A 22,156-nucleotide genomic window follows, 5' to 3' on the forward strand; every position below is an offset into this window, starting at 1 on the left:
AATTGTTACTTTGCCCCCTTTTTTTTATATATATAATTTTGCACCTGATCTCTACTGTGGAAGTGCCAAACATGTGGTAGGAATAGTAACGAATATGTTTGTGCTCAAAACAGAAAATGGCTCTTCCAGTAATTGCATTGGAGATCTATTAATTGTTGTTATAAAAGAGTAATTTGTGAGATGTGTTATTTTGGTTATTTTAACATCATGTAGATAGATGATTATTATATCTAGAATGAATGAAATAAATACTTTTCGGTTGAATATGAATCATTCGAACTATCATAATTAATACAAAGTAAGAGTACTAGAAAGAAATAGCTATTAGAACCAATCAAACAAAGAGTGTGATTGATGATTAATTTCTAGAAACGTACTAAACTACTTGATGTATAAAATTCGGAGTGAAGCATATGCGTTGAGCACAGAATGAAGTCACATTAATAAACACATCCTTTTTACATTTAGAATCAAAAGCGAATTGCTGAACAATTTATTACAAACATAAAAAAAAAGCACAATCTCAAGGATAAGAAAAGAAAGAAAGATTAGAGATAAATCTTTTTTTCCATTTCATTGTTTTTGAATTTAAAGTGTTTTCCCTAGCCAGGGTGATCATCACCAACTTATTCACCTGGGAATATTTCTACTAGGTTAATCCCTAGTATGGATCTTAAAAAAAAAAAAAAAAAAAAAAAACTTATATGATTAGATCTAGACCTATGACCATGGCCAGGATGAGAAAAGTTTTCTTGTTCCTTGTATGATCTAATCCCTTTCGGCGCATAAATTGTTGTGATGTGGACTTAGTTAGGGTAAAGAATCATGAGGACACAAACAAGACGAAATTGACTTACGGAATAATCAAATCACATCGAAGTGTTGAATACAATGTTATTTTCTATTTGTCTTACTTTGTTCCTTGATGCTTGTTATTTTTTATTAAAATAGGTGAATATCTTGCTCGGTATATCAATATTTAAAATTCCTGGCAAATTACCACACAGCTAGAATACATTATCCTCAAAAAGTCATAATAATTGTCACAATCTTTGATGGAGTGAAAACAAACATGAGTTACAATAATAAAAGAAATATAAATCTCCAACTTGTTTGAACGTCTAATAGGCCCATTTGAAGTGGCCCAATTAGTTTCGGGCTGAGATGACCCGATCCAGGGCCTAAACAAATGAGCCATTCTTTACAACAAACTAGGCCCAACCCAATAAAATGGAACCCGATCCAATAATCCAGTACTATTGGGTTTTAAATAGGCCCAGTATACGGCCCATATAGGCCCATTTGCATCAGGTTTAACTCCCAAAAAGCATCGCTCGAACCTTCTCAAAACCACGCCCTCTCCTCTCCCCCTCTCTCTCTCTCTCTCTCTCTCTCTGTTTCTCTTGATGGAGCGATCGATTTATGGATCGGAAGGTGAGGTTGATCTTGTAGGGGGGGTTTTTGTTGTGCGCAGCAACCGCAGATCATACTGTTGAAGGAGGGGACGGACGCGTCGCAGGGGAAGGCGCAGCTGGTGAGCAACATTAACGCGTGCACGGCGGTGGCGGACGCGGTGCGGACGACGCTGGGCCCCCGCGGCATGGACAAGCTCATCCACGACGACAAGGGCAACACCACCATCTCCAACGACGGCGCCACCATCATGAAGCTCCTCGACATCGTCCACCCCGCCGCCAAGATCCTCGTCGACATCGCCAAGTCCCAGGACTCCGAGGTGCGTATCCGCTGTGGTGCCTCCCCTCACCCATCTTTTCGAAAGGCCGTCGTTCGAGAAGAATCCAGAGTGAACGATCAGGGTTAGGGCTAGGGTTAGAGTTAGGGTTTTCCTCAAACAACTAGGAAAAATGATTAGAGAGACTTCGTTTCGCAGGAGGAGTCGTTAGGGTTCAAAAACATGATTAGGGAGACTCCATTTCGCGGTAGGAGTTGTTAGGGTTCCGATTGTAGAGAACGGCATTTCAGGTTAAATGGATTTCGATTTACTTATTTTCACATTTGATCTAGCTTTTGTTTTGGATGCTAAATAACGAAGCGCCAAATGAGGGTGTGAGGTCGATTCATGGCCTAGTGGTTTTTTTACTTTTCATGTGCATTGATATATGTGGTGGTTACAGTGGAATATTATCTTGCCCTTCATGATGTGTAGTAAGCCGCTTACTCACAGAATGGATTGTCGCTCAACTAATTAACATGCTAATTAATTAAAGCAATATTTTCTGTGCCTCATGTCAACCTATTTCGATTATGTTATTTGTAAATCTCAGAAATGAATGGTTATGCATGTGCAGAATATCATTGTAATAATGGATGTCTTAATGCACTACTTTGGACACTTAGAATAAACCAGTTAATGTGTAAGGTAGTTCTTACGAGGTAAACAAGTGAAAATAATCATAAAGGAAAAATGTTATCCCTATGAAGCATACGCAGGCATGAGCTATTTTTCTTTGTGTGTGTTGAGTTAGTCTGATCTCAGTTACTTAACTACTTCATGTGTTCCAGAAAGTTTATTCTGCTGATTCTTTCAGGTGATATTGGAAACCATTTAAGAGTTCCATTTTGATTAACCTGCAGGTTGGTGATGGAACTACTACTGTAGTGCTTCTTGCTGCTGAATTCCTGAAGGAAGCAAAACCTTTCATTGAGGATGGTGTCCATTCACAGAATCTCATTCGAAGCTACAGGACAGCTTCATATTTGGTTGGTATTATTATCTTTTTCCTACCTTTATTTTTTATTACAAAAGCTTGAGCTTACAACTATATGAAACATGTAACAGGCAATCGACAAAATCAAAGAACTTGCTGTGAGCATAGAAGGGAAAAGCCTGGAAGAAAAGAAAAGTTTGTTGGCAAAATGTGCCGCTACCACACTCTCTTCAAAGCTGATTGGTGGTGAGAAAGAGTTCTTTGCATCGATGGTTGTGGATGCTGTCCTTGCTATTGGCAATGATGATAGACTTAATCTAATTGGGATTAAAAAGGTAATTTCTATCAGTCAGAAATTAAGCGGTTCGGTTTCCTCTGCTTCTTTTGTGAAAGTTGATGTTAGTCATAAGAAATTGAGGTTGCTGCAATTGTTAGCAAAACAAGCGACCTGTGGTAAAAAAGAAGTTAAATTATTCTTATTGCTTTCCTATATTTTCTTCCTCGTTGGGATAGAATTATAATATGGTATTTTTTGGATGCTGTACTTTAATTTATTGTGGCAATAATTTATCAGAGTGAATATTGTTTCAGAGTTTTTTGTTTTTTAACTTAATTATCGAATGCATCGTGGTTTTCCAGAGGGAATTTCTTAGCCAAAATCCACCTTTATGTTTTTCTTTTTCCTTTACTTTGTGCATTTTCTTAACAAGGTTGATGAACTAGCTGCCTCCTTTTGAATGGTCTGGATCTTGTTAAGACTTGTGACTTCAGAATTCTGAGACTTTACAATTCAATTTTCATTTTCATTCTCCTTAATAGGTTCCTGGGGGTAATATGAGAGATTCATTTCTCGTCAATGGTGTTGCATTCAAGAAAACATTTTCTTATGCTGGATTTGAACAACAACCGAAAAAGTTCTTGAATCCAAAAATTCTTTTGTTGAACATTGAACTGGAATTGAAGTCAGAGAAAGAAAATGCAGAAATCAGGTTGGTTTATTCGCCATAGTTTTTGATGATTGTACAATTTGTGCTTGTCCTTGTACTACAACCATTTATAAGCTTCTATCGTTCATTTGTAGATTATCAGACCCACTCCAGTATCAGTCAATTGTTGATGCTGAATGGAATATTATCTATGACAAGTTAGATAAGTGTGTGCAAAGTGGGGCAAAGATAGTTCTTTCTCGGTTGGCAATTGGTGACCTTGCAACCCAGGTACCTTTTCTGGACTGTGCTAAAGTTGTCTTGTTCAATGTGGTATATTTTTTGGCTTTTACTGCTAAGCAACCTAGTTACCTTATATACTCGTGAAATCTCTATTTTCATATATACCCATCTCTGAGTGTACATTCTTACACAAATCCTGACCTTCTGGGGAGTTATCCAATTCACAGAGGGAAAGTATTTTTGTATTAGGAAAAAGTTATTTTTAAAGAGGAAGTTTAAGGATGTATAAATGCAAGAAATTAAGCTTTTGAAGTGTAGATAGGAAGGTTCCGGATTTAGAAGACTACACATGTAATTAGATAAGTTCGTAGGCACATACCTGTAAATATTGCTAATTTTGCTTTTGCCACTTTATAGTACTTTGCAGATAGGGATATTTTCTGTGCTGGGCGTGTGACAGAAGAGGATCTACAACGTGTTGCTGCTGCAACTGGTGGAACTGTGCAGACTTCTGTTAACAATATTATTGATGAGGTTGTAATCATGCATTGTTCTTCTTTTTTTTTTTTTAATGTGCTTCTTTGAATGATTGCGCTAGGTTAGTAGCAGTGCAAGAGGTTCTAATTAGTATGCTACATTTTTATACTACTTGAACTTATCGTCATTGGTTTCTGATGGTCTTGTGTATCAAAGGTTCTTGGCTCCTGTGAAGTTTTTGAGGAAAAACAAGTAGGCAATGAAAGGTTTAATATATTCAGCGGATGCCCTTCTGGCCAGACAGCAACTATAGTTCTTCGTGGTGGTGCAGATCAGGTATTTCTTTTACAAGCTTATAGCTTGATCAGGCTTCATTGTTATTAACACAGTTAATACTTGTGCTATTAACTTGCGGCAAATAATTGTTCAGTTTATTGAGGAAGCTGAAAGAAGTCTGCACGATGCCATCATGATAGTGAGGAGAGCTTTAAAGAATTCAACTGTTGTCCCTGGTGGTGGTGCTATAGATGTATGTTTGCACGAACCCACATGTTTGATAGGAATGTTATATTTTGTCAAAGCTGATCTTTCCACTGTTCTGGTAGATGGAGATAAGTCGGTTTCTGAGGCTGCATGCGAGGACCATTGCTGGGAAGTCCCAACTGTTTATAAATTCGTACGCCAAAGCCCTCGAGGTAAACATGCAGAACTTTTTGTCAGCAAAATTACCATGTTCTATCCTCTGATTTTGTAATGCACATATATGATTAGCTTTTGCAAGCCATATGAAATGTCCTTTGAGCTTACACTTTTCCGTCTGTTCATTTATAAAATGTTCATTGCTTGTTGATAGTGTACTAGGCAGTATCAACTATCGCTTTTTGTGATATGTTATAGCTGGGATTGGTTGTGTGATGCCGTAATTTATGTGTTATTTGCTATTTTGATGTTTGTTTATTCTTGTGCTTATCTTCTTTGCAGGTCATTCCACGGCAACTTTGTGACAATGCTGGATATGATGCAACAGATGTACTGAACAAGCTCAGACAAAAACATGCATCTGGTTAGCTTCTTTCTGTTTTCGTAAATACGCTGACACAGAAAATGGTTTTTTTTCTTTGATGACGCATAGGATGCATGCCTACTGCAGGTGAAGGTGCAAACTATGGGGTGGACATTAATACTGGTGGAATAGCAGATTCCTTTGCTAACTTTGTATGGGAACCTGCAGTTGTTAAGGTATGCATTATGATGTTATGTTTTCTTTCCCCCCTTTACTCTTCACTTTTCAGTAATCTTACCTGGGTGATAATTATGAATGCCAATTGCAGATCAATGCTATAAATGCTGCAACTGAAGCGGCATGTCTTATCCTGAGTGTGGATGAGACAGTTAAGAACCCAAAGGTACCATTTACCCTTCAGATATAGAACTTAGATTCCATGAACGTTCTCTCTCTTTTACTAAGTTCATGGTTCTTTGATATCTCTCCGTGGGTAAAATTATATATTTACATGGAAGAATGAAAGTCTCAGTGCATTTTGGCTCCTAATCAGCTGGAAGTTCCTTAATTGCAATGTGGTCTTATTTTCTGTTATTTTCCATAGATTCAACATGGCTAATGTTTGTGAATATGATTGGCTTCTGCTCTCTTTTCGAATAAATCAATTCATTGTTCTTGTTATTTTTCCCTGTTCAACACTTTGGGGTAATTCTGTTCGAGCTATATTTTATGGTAACTCTCATTTTTATTATGTTAAACCAGTCTGAGAGTGCACAAGGTGAAGCAGCTGCAAGTGCGATGGCTGGTCGCGGCCGTGGTGGAGCGGCATTTAGAGGCCGTGGCGGAAGAGGCATGCGAAGACGCTGAAATCCATTCCCCCGAACACCGATCTTTGTATTACTTTAAATTATTTTTAGGTCACCATGAGTTTTGAGAGGGTTGCTTTTTGCGAGTTTTCTCATGTTTTTGCTTTCTACTTTCATTTCTTCTGCTTTATGGGACATTCATCTGATCAGTGGTTTGGGTATAGTCTTGTTTGAAGTAGAAACTGTTGTAGCACTAGTAGGTTTTTCTATCTGCCACAGTACAGCCTGCGGGCTGGCAAGAAACACTGAAGACTCTAATTTGGTTCGGTGAGGTTGCCGAGGACTTACACTGGGATCGCTCATCATTGCTGTGCATCGGCTTAAAAGTCCGGGAATTAGAAGGGCCAGTTTATATGTTCTGTACGCCGATTTTGTTTTTTCTGTGGTATTATTCTGGCTAAAAAAGGTTCTTCGTGCGCTCTTGAATGAAACTTTCTTTGTTTTTTTTATTTTAATGATTTTAGTCGGGTGATTTTAATCATTTTAATTGGGTTAGTTGCTATTCGTTCCGTGTCTGGATGTTATTTTTCTAGATTTGATTGTCTCTGGATGTTATTTTTCTAGCCCAAATCTTTATAACCAATGTGTTTAAATTTAATATAAGGCTAATATTAGAGATTTGGTGAGCATTCATTTATACAGTAGGATTGTTGTTGAATTTCCTGGTGTAGAAAGATGGCGTTTGTTAGTGATTGTTAGCGGTATGAGTGCTGCGACCCTCTTAACTGCGCTGTCTGAACTTTTTCTAATTGCAGTTTTATTTATTTTCTCCCCCCCTGTTTCTGGTTCAGTTATGTTTACATGGATTAAGAATTTTGTTAAAATTTCGACCACGGCTGCTAAGATAACTCATTTTGTTAGCTGGTGGATTTAATTAAAATTTCAATTCGTTCCATAACCGTATTTAAGATAAGCAACTTTGAGAATATCGAAGGAAAAGGAAAATAGATTGCCTTCTAAAATGGCTTATCAATCATGGTTTCCTGTATTTTTTTTTTTTTAACCATTATTATGTTACGCATTGAGATAATTGCTTATAATCGTGGTGAACTATGTGTTCCTTAATAATAATTAGACCCATTATTAGTCTCTTAATCATCTAATGATCTAATTACCTAACAGATAGAGAGCTCCCAAGAATGGATATAAATTCGTGTGCTATAATAAGCAGAAAATTAAGGTAGTGTGGTAGAATAGAAAGATATAAGGACTTAAACAAGGACGTAAAATAAAGAAAGAAAAAAAAGTAGACAACTCTACTCAACACTACATGCCTGCTATAACGTCCTGTTTCTCATAGCGGCACACTCATCAAGAAGATAAGCAGTTCATACGATTAGCTCCAAGCTAAAACGACGAGCTGTGAAAACTTCATGGAACGGAACAACAAGGCCCTAAACAAACCCCCATATCCCTGTTCTACCCTAAAATTACAAGGCTCTTGCAACTAGAAGCATTTCATGAAAATGCTTCTCTTTTACCTTCCATAGCTATATAGTGGCACAACATTGGCACTCTCACGAGCACCCGTCCTTTGGCTGCACATGACCTGACAGGAAGGATACACACAAAACCATCTACTTACAGTGACGAAAGGGTTCGAACCAGATGGAAGCATGGTTCAGTAAGCCAGTACCACTTCCGTAAGATTCAAATGCCGATCAAAACCACCAATACTCATCACTGAGGAGCTCAATAGTTGCTAAGGGTCAGAACTTACTTCTATCTATGAAGAATGTAGCAGAGGGGAGTTATGCTCATTTGAGAACGGGGAGTGGCGAATTGGCATCCAAATTGGGTCGCGGTATGCAGTGACCAACTTATCAAAGAACTCTCCCATGGTTGGATCATTCTGATCTGCTCTGTCTTTCTTTATCAATGTCTGCAGAGGAAATAACCCAATCAGATAATGGGTTAACGGCAGCCTAGTGACCAACACATAAACAGGAGTCCAAATCAGATTTAGATAGGTGGTTATCATATATGTAAAATTTAAGTACCTCGGCAGAATAAGCTTCGAAAATAGGCAGAAAGCGTTTTCTGCAATATTCATTAAACAGGAGCGTAAGCACGGGAAGTGGTAGAATCAAGCTTGACGCGAGAGGAACCTTTTTAAGCCCGAATATTCCGATAGCAACTAGGTGCATAAGTATAAGAGAAAATATTGTGGTATTGTGCACGATGGGCCAAAATCTTCCACCAGTATCATACTTGGGTGAGTAGACATTGAAAAGCTGCATAAAATTTTCAACAAATAGTCATTTTTAATTCAAAATAAGTCATAGAATAATATAGACGAATAGCCATTTTTAATTCAAAATAGTTTAACAACAAGCAAGTAAAGAAATAGTAAGAAATGTGCAAATACATCCCCATCACATTACAGACTTCTCTTTTCTTTTTGATTGATGAACTTCGTTAACCATGTAACTTCTATCACTTTTATTACAAATTCAGTATTTGCTCATACTCTGTACCGTTTGGATCGGGGATAAGGGGAGGGATAACCCCTTATCCCCCTTCGAGAATAGTAGTTCTCGGGTACCTGGTATAACTATCCCCACCAACACATTCATTTTCTATATATAACTACTCACTATTTTTCTTATTCCATATTATCTATCCAAACGCTATTTTTCTTATCCCGGAAACAACCCAATTTTCATCAAACGCTATTTTTCTTATCCCCATACTTGTACCTATCCTGTAATAGCTAGTTCTTGCTTATACCCGAACCAAACGCTATTTTTCTAGATTCATCACACGGCCTATATTATTAACTCTCAGATTCAGAATTCCAATTACATGCAGACAAACTGCTAGGATTCCTGAAGGCAAGAAATGGGGAGGGATTGGACGAGATTTTGGTGCAAGTCCCAGTTGGAAGGATTGAGGGTATGGGTGTTGAGGGCCAATCTTCCAATTCTCAAATATGAGGGGAAGAAAGAAAGGAATATCCAATAGCATGTAACCCACCTAAAATGGCTCTGGCAGTATAGATCTGCAATCTAACCTGTTGTTCATAATGATAAGGATGCTTCAAGGTAAACTGGGCTCATGCCTAGACACCAGGAACACCAGCATGCTTGCATACAGAGAATTTTCAATAAAATAGTAGTAGATCATCTTCATTGAAATGAATAGCACAATTCAGGCATGAGTCATTAGGATACTCAAATGCCACTAACATGAATCAACTTAAATGGAGCATAAAATTAAAGTTTCTGTAACTTGCATATTATCAGAAGATTCTCCTATTTCTCATGAAAAAAAAGGAAAAGGAAAATGAATAATTATGCTAATCTCGTCTTTTTAATAAGGTGTAGTATTAAAACATGAAACAGAATGAAGGGGGGGGAAAATGTATAATAGGGAATAGGGGGAGGAGAAAATAGAATATTCTACTTACCTGATTGCGATAGATGATGTATCCAATGCAGAAGAAGACCAGTATAAATGGCAGAATAAGTGGAGCTAAAATAAAGTATGTGAGACCAAGCAGCCCAAATAAGAGAATCCTAGGTATTTCACTGTGGTAAGAGATAGATGGTATCTGAAATTCATCATCCTCATCACTCTTACATGAACAATGCTTCCCTATCAAATTACAAATAAGAGCCATAGTTCGAGTGAGCTCTGAAGATAAGCTAGTCCATGATGTCACCACATACGCAATGAAAAAGGAGGCCTGAAAAATTAAAAACTCTTTTATTGACATGGATATAAGAAGTAGATCAAGATGCAAATATAAAATGCCTCAAGGTCCTGATAATTAGCCACCTAATAACAGCGTTACAAAATGCTTAAAGTGAATATACGATGCCTCAAGGAGCAATTAGCCCGAGCATGATATTACATAGTAGTCATGGCAAAATAATGCATTTCCGCAAAGCAAAATAATACAGCACCTGTTAAAAAAGAGATAAATGATCTTACCTGTGCTGGTACAACAACAGCTAGTCTTACGGGAATCTCCTTCGGATCAAGAATTATCTGAAGTAGACTGGTAGCTGATCCTGTTAGAACATTTGCAAAGAAGATGCTCCATATAACAAACCAGAGCATTTTGTCGCACGCACTTTTCTCAATCTGACTAGTAGCTATATATCCTTGCATGGTGGAAAAAAGCTTCATGATTGGAGGCACATAAGAGGAAAGAACGTGAAGAATGAGACTGGGAAGATACCCAGTAATTATTTGACTCACAACAGTTCTGCAAATATTATAATTTATACATCAGTAAATTTTGCGGTGGTTCAACTTCAGTTTGGGTGTATTATTCACCTAAAAGCAGGGGAAAAAAAGACAGATGGCATGCTATGCACATTCAAACTAATTATCTAAGATTAAGACATGCTTTTCAGCTTCTACAGTGGAGCATATATATAAGAATTAACACGGTTTCGCTAAGATCAGGCACATTGATTTATTAATGAAGACATATATAGAGCATATAGTAACTTCAAATACGTACATCTTCAGTATGTCCTTAAGGAAGGGCAGCCATGTCTCTAGCTGTTCCAAATAAGTAAGCCCTTGAACAAAGGCAGCAACTAAGAGGAAAATAATAATTAGGAATATAGATGCCACAAAGACCACCAGCTTAGAAATCCATCTTTGCATGAATGACGTAGAAAAGAAAGGCCAGTAAACATCATTTGGTTCAGGGGCTTCCTCTGTTACCCATTCTATAGGATTGTCCGATTGTTGAATTTTAAGAGCAGTTGCAGCACCATACCTAGATTTGAAGCAAACAAAGGCTGCTGGAATTTCCTACAGTGTGAGTGCAAGACTTATCAGTAAAACAGATCACAAGAGCTGCAACAATAAACTCTGAACAGAAAATTCTCTAATATTCATGTTGACGAGATCAAAATCCACGCAATACACAATACATATATGATAATGCATACATGGTACTTCCTAAAGTCAACAAAACTCGGTGAGACTCTAGTTATATGTATATATATAAAGTGGAAACTACAGCCTCCCCCCATGTGCCATGTAGCAAGCTCAAAGTCAAAGACAAAGCATCTCTAATAATGGGTTTAAGGAGTGTACATATTACCTTCCCAGACCCTACAATTCCAAGAGGAGCCTTGTAAAATGGGTGACACTTTAACATTTTATCATCGAGCCATGAAATCTACAGCTTACAATTAGTAGAAGAAACACTCTCTTTTATCAGTAAAACAAAGGCTCCAATTTATCGCCACATATAAAAATTTATTTGCAATTTAAATATAACAAAACCTGCATTAACATTTCTTTTTCAATTTTCACAGAACTTCTGGAAAGTCAAAATGATGAGTTATGCCTGTAGAATAAGAGAACCAGAGAACCGGTATGTTGATGAATATATTTAGAATAAGTAAATAACTTGTAAAATCAGCAGTAATAAAAATTCAACTTCAGCATAATGATGAATATTTTTGTTTTGCAATCAATAGAATCTCCCAATTTACTGGATCATCAGAAAAATCTGAAACAGACTAGAAATCCAAACTCACACTGGTGATCTCACCAAAAAGGGTAATAGTTCTACATTAGAAGTCTAAGACAGAGAAGATAAAGGAGACAATAAAAATTGAGAATACTCTGTCATCCATGAAATATATCGATAACGTAACAATTTAAGAGTACCTATCTAGTATCCACTAATACGAAAGGTAGATACAAAATCAAGAAAAACAATATGCACCTTATGTTCAGAGAAAATTCATATTTCACCAATGAAAGAACATATTCAGCAATATCAGGTCATCATTTGCAATAGATAGGAAGCAAAATGAATGCACCTCTTTTGTCACAGATATATCTGACTGTTCTACTCTCACATTTTCTTCAAGATCTTCCAATTTCTTCTCATAACTGCCCAAAAGATCTTTTTTTTTGGCAAACAATCCAAGAATGCCGCCATTTCTGTGGTTTTCAGGAGTACGTGGACTGGATTTCAAGTCAGTCAGTCTTCTATAAAGATTCTCGGAATCAGTCTGGATAAGAATTGGCAAAGCCATCGGTATCAGATGTTAAAGTCAGATACATAATTGAATGATAAAAGACATGGAGTATCATGAAAAGCTCAAAATTTTACTGTTAAAGGATGACATCTTTTAGAATAATTTGCGCCACATGCAAACAAACAAAAAATTTCATGACATTCTCAGATACTCTTACGATAAAGGACAACCTAAGCATCAACTCAACTTGCAGTGTGATAATTCGATATTGAAGCACTTTATGCAAAAGGTAGAATGTTTTCAATGTGTGGATCTAATGGAAAGATCTTTTTCTCCAATAATAGATGAGCATAAAACACTGACCAAGCAAACAAGCGTCAATTCATAAAAAGAAATACAACTTAGTATGTTCCGATTTCAACCCCAAGTTCTCTATTTCAAGATGCTCTTCCGCTTTGATGTTCATCTCTGATGAGAATTGGGTGCAAGTGGCATACAAAGTATTCTCACAATTTCCTCTTTTTTTTGTCCCATTAATTTCTTTACATAAAAGAGATTAACCTTGTAATGGCCATAGACATATTTTGGGTTTTAGATACATAGAAGAATAATTTCCATACTGATGGCTGAGAGTGACCGCCAGAACAAAAGTTCAAGTCTTGGTTCTGATGGGTTCAGAAAATTTTAAGAAACTTTTCATGATTGATACTTTGACTTGAAAATTTTTAAAGAAAAAAGGCTAACCTGTATAATGATTATCAGTCGATATGGATCCAATCATACAGAGGATACAAATATATAGAAAATTAATTTAAATCCTTACGATGAGGCGTCGAAGTTTGCTTGTTTGATGAACCACAGTGTGGCACAAGTATGTAGAAGGATGGTACTCCATGAAGAAACTCTCAACAGTATCACTGATAGAACTTCCATCACGCAATGGTATACCACGGACAAGAATGGCGAAGTGATGCGGTAGCGGTTTGGATGCAATGAAGTGGGCGATCCTCTTACTAGATAGATACTTGTATTCCTGCAGAAGGGAAAAATTTAGACACTAATATCTAAGTATTGGCAGAAAGAAACTAAAAGAGTTGTGTGTGTCACTACTAGAATACTAGAAATAGACAAAAGCACCAAAGACATTTGTTGAATGGACTATCTTCTGAAGATATATGCATCGAAAGGACAGATCCTTAAAAAATGGATAGCCAACTTCAGTAAATAAAATTGGCAGTGACTTGATTGGAAACATCAACAGATACATAACTACCGTGGGGGAAAAAAAAGAGAGAGATACATGTATCTTCTGAAGAATCAAGTAAAGACTCGCCACCAAAAGAAAAAGGAAGCAACAATTAAATTTACTTACAGAATACAGTAGATAGCACACTATTACGGTGATAAGATATGCAGCAGAGAAGTGAAACCATAACCTGTCAATGATAATAATACAAGACTAATAAGCCGAATATAGGAGATAGTAAGTGATGTTTTTAAGCTATACCAGGCTATGATTAGAGATCACATCAATTAACAGGTAACAGAGAATCAATCAAGAAACCTACACAACATTCCCAACATTAAGGGATTATGTTGATCAACAAGTCAATGCAATAGCTAAAGCAAACAGGATATTCCCAGAATCTTAGGCGCACGAAAACACATCTGTAACTTATGATCATCTGAACAAAATTGAAGTCAAGACTTTTGCAACTAGTAACATAATTCTTTAGGGGATCCAAAATCGAAACGACATTCAAGTTTGCCTCTAAACAGATCCCAGCAGTTTTCGGTGAAGTTCCTAAATCATCTAGAATGTCGACACCCTAAGCTAGTATTTGGAATTAAACAGCTAATCATGATAAATCACATTCTCCCGCATAGAAGTTATCATCAGCTTCACATGGTATTCGCCAATATGGAAAAGCATAAATTAGTAAGCACAATTTACCTGTTCGAACCATCCTTCACATTTGAAATGGTAAACAAATCCAGCGATTTGTTCGGGATATCGGAGAAGTCAATGTCGCGCAGCTGATCCCCCAGATAATTAACCGGAAGAAGAATAAATATTCCTACAACCGCGGCAACAGAGAACACTCGCAAACTGCATCAAAATTTCACAAGAAAAATAATAATAAAACTCATATAAAAAATCAAGTTCCGCGTAGGGTTTCTGCGAAATCACTATCCATCTTAAATTACGAATTGCTAAGCAAAGTAAAGATCAAAAGGAATAGAAACAGATATCCCCAGAGAATGCTCAGATAAGAACAAATCCAGCTAGGATTTCTACAAATCTGTATCTATAGCGAATCTGAGAAAGAAACAAAAGACTCAGAGAGAGAGAGAGAGAGAGAGAGAGAGAGAGAGAGAGAGAGAGAGAGAGAGATTTAGGACCTAAAGATGAAGATCCTCATGAAGACGACGCCATCGAGGCCGGAGGCTCCGAGGAGGTCGTCCTCGGAGGGATCCCATGCGCGGCGGACCCAACCGGTTGAGGGGAGGAGGTTCTCGATGTTGAACTGGCTCGGCTGGCGCGCCCTCCCATCGGCGACGAGCCGCGGCGCGTACACCTCGAGGTTCCCCCGCTGCTTCCGGAGGACGGAGTAGAGCGCGCAGAGGAGGACGGTGAGGCCGAGGTTGATCCCCACCGACGTCGCCAAAGCCGACACGATCATCGCAACTCAAGCTCCTCCTCCTCCTCTTCTTCTTCTCGCTTCGAAGGTCGGAGAGGGGATATCGATCGGAGGAAGCAGGATCGATCGAGAGCTTCCTCCTCCTCCTCTTCTTTCGAGCTCGAATCAAAGAACTCGAAGATCGGAGTGGTGATCGGACGAAGAGGGATCGCTCGAGCTCTTCTTCTTCTTCTTCTTCTTCTTCTTTCTCGTCGTCGTCGTCTTCTTCTTCTTCTTTCGATCTCGGAGGGGCGACGATCGTAGGAGGAAGAAGACGAAAGAGGGAAAAGGGCGTGCGATGGGGGGAAGGGATCGCGCGCTCGAGGAGGAGAGTACGTGGGAGAAGAGTGGGAGTGAGAGAGGGGCGGGTTCCGATTAGTAAACAAGTTTTTGTGTGCGATCGCCTAGGGTGGTGACGTGCACGTGCCAACAAAAACGGCCGCGCCCAAAACACGTGGAAATTATTCACGAACACGGTTTACCACGTCATCTGTGGACCAACGAATGCGAATGTACTATTTTGTGATAAGTGACTATAAATTTAGGGAAAACTTCAAAAACCCTCTTGTGGTTTCGTAGTTTCTCACTTTGCCCCTCTGTGATTTAAAGTGTATCAATTTGTTCCTCTGTGGTTTCGTTTTTATTTTTTCGGTGATTTTTTCGTTAATATTTCGTTAAATTATATACAAAAAAGTTTAGATACCCATCTATATTTATCAAATATTCACTTTAGTACCCTTTAATTTTAACTTTATTACTAATTTAAGAAAAAAATAATAAAATTGATAAGAAAAAGAGAAAAACAAAATCACAGGAGGGCAAATTAATACATTTTAAATCACAGGGAGGCAAAGTGAGAAATTATGAAACCACAGGGAGGTTTTTTTGAAGTTTTTCCATAAATTTATATTATTTTTTCAAAATAAAGCGAAGAAAACACCAAGCTCTATTCGACTAGAACTTTGGATAGCAGTTTATGATCTAAGAATCGATTTTTGGACACAGTAAAGATATAATTAGATAAGATAATTTTTTTTATAGACAATGAATTACAGATCGGATTAAAAAGCTGTTTATGCTTGCTGAGTTCTGTAGAACTGGTCCAGGGAAGATCATTACTGGAGTTTTTGACTCTGAGAACGTGGAGGTTTCCAGAAACAACAGCAATTGATGTGTTTCTTTGAATAAATAAAGAAATAAGAAACAATAATAAATAAACAAATAAATAAAGCCAGTTATTAATCCACAGTGTCTCGAAAAAGCAGGGGTGTTGTGTGAGAGCCACGTTGGGGAGGATGGTATAAGATGGTCGGTGAGGTGTTAGCCTTGGCTCTGAGTGGGTGGGGATGTGGCGCAATCTCAAGCCCACGGAATGATTAAATTATGTGCATTGTGCAAATTTATTATTTCTTGCAATGCTTGCAATTGACTACGTGTAGTATGCATTTAATATTTTTTTTCCGGAATTTGTTCTTTTTGACTCCGCCTCTATTTGCTATTGCGGGTAAGCTAAGTTGCTTATAAAATTCAATTACAAAATATTTCGCTTATTTTTTATGTAATATTATGCTACATAATATATCACAATAAATTAATTATAATATATTTTTTATAACTTAACTGAAAATTAAGAAAAATTTTATATTCTTTCGTTTTAATTTTGTTTGACAAGATTTATGGGCTGAATAATAAATATAATACATTCAAACGAGCCAATGCTTTATTGGCCTATCAACTGTTATAAAAATTTGTAAATGGATACAATATTTTTTCTTAGCTAATTCCTATTGATGGTTTTGCCTTGATTGTGAATTGTAAACAAGTTGCTTGACATAATTTTACGCACCATGATGAACACAACTGCAAGTCCACAACAGAATTTTATATAAAGATAAGCAATTCCCACTAATAGTCTCGCAATCAGAATAAAAATAAAGTTTGCAGTGCGTCTTATTAAGAAGGTTACAAACAATCACATATATAGCATTTCTAAATTACATGAAAAACGAAATCTTATGCAAACAATCAAAGAAACTATAATTATAACAAAATAAAAAGAATAATATCAACCATCTTCACTGGGCTAAAATTAAGAAGCCCATTAGAGTAACTTCTTTTCCTGGATTCACCAAATCACTCTCTATCAACACAAATTTGCTTAAAATTCATAATTAATACACCTCACGGTTAGACAAAGATCATCTTCTGATCAGTATATTTGTTCAAGTGATATAGTAGTTTTTGTGTCGGCCGTGAGGAATATCTTATCAAAGACCTTTCACCTCCCCTGGACCACCGGCGACGGAACTGTGGTTCCAGAATCGCCGCTGACGAAGGTGGTACCTGCGGCGGCTCCGCCGATCTCGGCATTACGATGACCACTTAAGCTCGTCATCGGAATCTCCTTCGCATTGCTCTCCGACGGCTCACTTCCGGAGGACGCCGCCATCGCCTCTTCTTTCTCCTGCAGCTGCAGCGCGCACTCGAGTTTCCACAGCACGTCCCCCATCGACGGCCGATCGACACCGTAGTCGGCGAGGCACTTCTCCGCCGCCTCGACGTACTTGCTCAGCGACACCGGCTTTATCGCTCCCGCGATCTGCGGGTCGATGATCTTGTCGAGCTGGCCCTTCCGGTGCCACTGCAGCGCCCAGTCGGCGAGGTTCACCTGCTCCCGCGGCAGCGCCGGGTTGATCGCGGGCCTCGTGCAGAGCACCTCGAAAAGCACCACTCCAAACGAGTACACGTCCGACTTCTCCGTCAGCTGCTGCCGCCGAAAGTATTCGGGGTCGAGGTACCCGAAGCTGCCCTTGACGGCGGTGCTCACGTGGGTGTGTTCGAGAGTAGGCGCCGCCTTCGAGAGGCCGAAGTCAGCGACTTTGGCCACCAAATTGTCGTCGAGGAGGATGTTGGTCGTCTTCACGTCGCGGTGGATGATCCCCTGCGCCGCGCCGGTGTGGAGGTAATGCAGCCCCTTCGCCGACCCGATGCAGATCTCCAGCCGCTGCTTCCACGAAAGCGGGTGCTGGTCGGCGCCGTAGAGGTGGTCGCGGAGCGGCCCGTTGGCCATGTACTCGTACACCAAGATCATCTCGCTGTTCTCGTCGCAGCACCCGATAAGCGACACGAGGTGGCGGTGGCGGAGCTTCGACAGCATCTGGATCTCCGTGAGGAACTCGTTGATCCCTTGCTGCGACGACGGGTTCCCTCTTTTGATCGCCAATTTGGTCCCGTCGTCGAGCATGCCGAGGTAGACCTTCCCGAAGCCGCCGACGCCAATCACGGCCTTCTCGTCGAAGTTCTTGGTGGCCTTCTGCATCTCGGCGAAGGTGAAGTAGCGACCGACACCGTACGTGCTCGACGCGAAGAGCCCGGAGAAGCCGCTCTTGCTCCGCGACACTGCAGAACCAAACCGGCTCCTAGAGCAGCTTCTCTTGCTGTACCCACTGAGAAAACTTGATTGGCTGGCGTTGATCGGGAGAAGCCAAGACGTGAAGCTGTTGTTGCTCTTCTGCTGGTAGCCGTGCGGCCGGCATCTCCAGCGGCAGAACGCGACGACCGCGACCGCCATGGCGATCACCGCCATCGCGAGCCCGACGCCCGATAAAATCATCTTCCCGACGCTCGCTGTAGCCCCTGGAATTTTACCATTGACCGAGTAGAGGCCGTCGAGGCTGCCGGCGCCGTTGCTCATCTTCATCACCTCGATGCCGTTGAGAATCGCATTCGGGTTGCCGGAATCCGAACCGGGGGACGGCCCCACCTGGACCATAATGGTGGAGTTGACGATCGCCGACGAGTCGAGCACGAAGTCCGTATAGTAGGCCACGGCGAGGCCCATCGTCAAGCTCGAGAGGTCGAGGTTCGCGACGCCCGTTAGGCCATTAAGGTACACGTTGAAGTAGAGGCTGTTCAGTGTTTTGCTCACGATATCGCAGAAATGGAGCCGGACGAGGTAGGAGAACCCGGGCTCCGCCGCCATCTCCCACGTTATGTTAAAATTGGCGGCGGTGGTGTTCGACTGCGCCATCTGCTGCGCCGTCGCGTAGACCATGGCCGGCGCGGTGAGCGGCGTGAGCGAGCTGTCGTCGGGGTATTTTATCGTGCCGGGCGGCACGCGGGCGTCTTCGGCGGCAGCCGCCAGAGTCAAGAACGCGGCGTCCGGAATCCACGTTCTCGCCAGCGTGTCGTTGAGCGGCACGATCAGCGGCCCGCCGACGTTCAGCCGGTACATCACCTGGAGGGCGTTGTTCGAAACGTCGACATTTCCGCGTCCAGGAGATGCCGCCAAGCCGGTGGTAGTGTTCGGGAGGAGATTCGGGGGGGCCGAGACGACCTCGACAGCGTTGACGAATGCGTTGGAGCCCTTCTTCGGGTCGAAGAAGAGGTTCAAGCTGCTTCCTTCTACCGTCACTAGATATTCTTTCAGGACGGGGGACGGGGCGGCGGAGGTTTGGAACGAGAAGTCGTGGAGGAGGACGAAGTCGTCGGTGGTGACTGAGAAAACAGCGGAAGAGAGGTTGTAGTTGGGATTCTGAAACGGAAAGAAATGGAGCCGGATCCAATGGCGACCGGGCTGCGCGATGAAGAAGCTGTAGGTGGACCGGTCGGAGAAGACGCGGGCGGTGAGGTAGATCGGGGGGAGCGGGGGGGAGGCGGCGGCAGTAGTAGGGGGTTTGTCGGCGGCGATTTTGACGTCGACGGGGGTGGAGAGGAAGGAGGAGGAGTCGGGGTCGGACCGGAAAGTGCGGCCGTCGTCGAGCTGCGTGTTCGAGGGTGCACCGCAGTCGAGGAGGTAGTTGTCGCGGGGATCGAATTTTTGCATCGGTGGCGGGACGGCGCGAATGGTGGCGGTGGTGGTGAGGATGAGTATGAGGAGGAGGAGGGAGAAGAGTGGTGGTGATCTCCTCATGGTGTGTGTGTGAATAAGGGAGAAGGGAGGAGGAATAGTTAGTTAGTTAGTAGTAGCGCCTCCTCATCTCGTAGGAGAGGGGATGGAGAGGAGAGTAAACGACTCCGAGCCTTTTTTTTTTTTTTTTTTTTTTTTGGAGGGATTTGATTTTGTTGAGATAGAAAATTTTTTAAAAAAATCTAAAAAATTTAAACAAAAAATAGAAAAAGAAAAATTGAGGATTCAAATTTGTGGGTTGGAGGCACGTAAGGAGGGGATCAAAACTTAGCATTAAGTAAATAATATAAACTATATATATATATATATATATATATATATATATTGGGCGAAGAATCCAAACTACTAATTTCTTGACCAAATCTAAAAAAAAGAAAAAAAAAAACTTGGACTGTAGACGTGGGGGCCATATTTGGGATGGACCAAAAGCAAAAGTTTGACCAGCTTTAATGGGCCTGTGGGAAGAAATTATTACCTGCTCCTGGTGTATACGTTGTAATTTATGCACCACCGCCAAATTTTAATGATCAAAAAATAAATGCAACGGCCATTATCTAAATAGCCTATACATATAAAAAAAAAAAACTTAATTTTTCATGTATATAAATTTCTTTTAATATTATAGAATATATTTAATAAATTGCATTTTAATTTATAGACTTTTATCATAATTCTTAATAAATGTAGTGTATGAGATGTATTTATACATCGGGTACAGGTGATAACTAATGCGAGGTTGCCCACAAAGGCAATCTCTCCTATAAGGATGGCCTATAATAACCAGTTGGACCGGTTTTAAATGGTTACAGCTAATACCTACGTGCCTTTTTAAATTCAAAAAATGTAACGTATGCTGGCCCAGAAAATGAGTATTCTTAATTATGAGGGGCCTAATCAAATATTGCACCTCATAAGACCATGAAATATCCCCTCTAATACTGTTAACTTAAGCTCCTTAACTCAAAATCTTGAGTCCACCAAATTGTTTAGTGGCCCAGTTGATAATTTAAATATCTTTCTACACAGAAGAAAAAAAAATGTAGTTACTCACGAATTTGATTTTGGCCTGTTTTACAAACTTCTCGATCCATCAGAAGTTGTCTTAATCATCAATATGTTCTTCTTCTAGTGAAATTAGTCTCTCTTGTTACGAATCGGCTATCAGAGTCGACCGCAGCATACCGGTCAAATTTAAGCTCCAATAAATATCGTGTTAATTAATCACTATTCTTGGATTCAATAGAAAAATAAAAAAAGAACCACCGTTTTCTTGCGGATCTTAAATTTACTGCCATGGCCTTAAAGTACGGCAGAGAAAGTACTTGTTCACAAATTTTCCCTAATGAGACCACACCGGGCCGTATTCTTATGGGACAATTAATTTCATTGGGTTAAAAAAGGAGTCACTTAGGCCTGAATATCTAGATCTTCTTTTCTAGTCCGTTCGCGCGCACGACCGTTCCTAACGTAAATAACAAAAGACCAGATAATTAGTACTAAAGGTTTTAGGTTTGAAATCTAGTTATTTTATCTTCCAGTTAAATTTATGTCCAAAAGAAATGAACGTCACAGATAGCATTCTCTTTAAAAAAAGTAAATAGTATGCTATATTTTTGGATTCAAATGCAAAATTTCAATCAATGTATCTGTAAAGTAATTATCAATTGAATTTTAATGCAATTTTGCATCTATTAGTGGAGAGTTTCATCCCCTGTGTTTATTCATTCTGTTACGGTAAAAATCGAAAAAATAAAGTTTGTCAAATTTGAAAAAGATTAAAAAAAAAAGTCGAGAAAGGAAGAAAAAAATATAAGCACATAGATAATTTATGTGATTTGGCACTATCTTAAGTCCACAGGCAAAATATAATCAAAGCAAAATACAAAATATGTCTCTCTAAAAATAAATCTTAGCTCCAAAATAAACTCTACACTCTTGAATTTACAGATTTTTTTTTTCCTATTCAATTTCCACTGTTAAGAAGCTCATTTAGAATTTTCATTAGACCATTCATTGTCACTTTTCCTACCTAATTAAAACATTAACAACTGTCAAATTTAGCTTAGCATTGCTATGTGGATCGATATCTTTTTAATTCAGTAAAAAAAAAAAAACAAACAACAATTAATAGATAAAGAGTATGTAACAATTAAAATCACTCGCATCTTAAGACACACTCAAATATTACATATATATATATATCCACAATAAATAAAATTTTCTTTCGTAGAACAGTGCAAATTTATCTTATTCGGGCATTTAAACAGTTGGGGATGCATCGTATGGCTCACGAATATAAAAGCATTATTAGCCTCGTCGATGATAAGCTAATTAATTAAACACGTTTGTTGTTTTCGATCCTCTACGTAAGCTATTACGCCATCGGCACACGCACACGCACACGCCACGCTTTATACAATGC

At 39.6% G+C, this 22,156-nt stretch overlaps 3 protein-coding genes across 3 annotated transcripts; 1 reads left to right on the plus strand and 2 right to left on the minus strand.

The window, feature by feature from the left end:
- Positions 1,445 to 6,697, plus strand: LOC109715711 (T-complex protein 1 subunit eta-like; the record flags this gene model as incomplete). The annotated part of the gene is made up of 13 exons (XM_020240844.1): positions 1,445 to 1,735; positions 2,596 to 2,721; positions 2,801 to 3,004; positions 3,489 to 3,658; positions 3,751 to 3,886; positions 4,256 to 4,372; positions 4,532 to 4,651; positions 4,746 to 4,844; positions 4,921 to 5,010; positions 5,297 to 5,378; positions 5,466 to 5,554; positions 5,647 to 5,721; positions 6,081 to 6,697. Coding segments are annotated over 13 exons (1,704 nt in total), but the record flags the coding sequence as incomplete, so codon positions are not given.
- Positions 7,349 to 15,195, minus strand: LOC109715477 (CSC1-like protein HYP1). Its single transcript, XM_020240501.1, has 10 exons — positions 14,548 to 15,195; positions 14,099 to 14,254; positions 13,517 to 13,580; positions 12,968 to 13,177; positions 11,983 to 12,177; positions 10,659 to 10,957; positions 10,121 to 10,397; positions 9,594 to 9,872; positions 8,185 to 8,418; positions 7,349 to 8,066 (listed from the first exon to the last, which is right to left on the minus strand). Exons 1-10 carry the CDS (start codon positions 14,826 to 14,828, stop codon positions 7,911 to 7,913), a joined length of 2,151 nt encoding a protein of 716 aa, XP_020096090.1. The 5' UTR covers positions 14,829 to 15,195; the 3' UTR covers positions 7,349 to 7,910.
- On the minus strand, positions 17,104 to 19,777 carry LOC109715364 (probable receptor-like protein kinase At5g61350). The gene has a single exon (XM_020240342.1). The coding sequence runs from the start codon at positions 19,735 to 19,737 to the stop codon at positions 17,104 to 17,106; it is 2,634 nt and encodes an 877-aa protein (XP_020095931.1). The 5' UTR covers positions 19,738 to 19,777.

The sequence above is a fragment of the Ananas comosus genome, linkage group 9 (genome assembly GCF_001540865.1).
Source record: "Ananas comosus cultivar F153 linkage group 9, ASM154086v1, whole genome shotgun sequence".
In the NCBI taxonomy this organism is placed as follows: Eukaryota; Viridiplantae; Streptophyta; class Magnoliopsida; order Poales; family Bromeliaceae; genus Ananas; species Ananas comosus.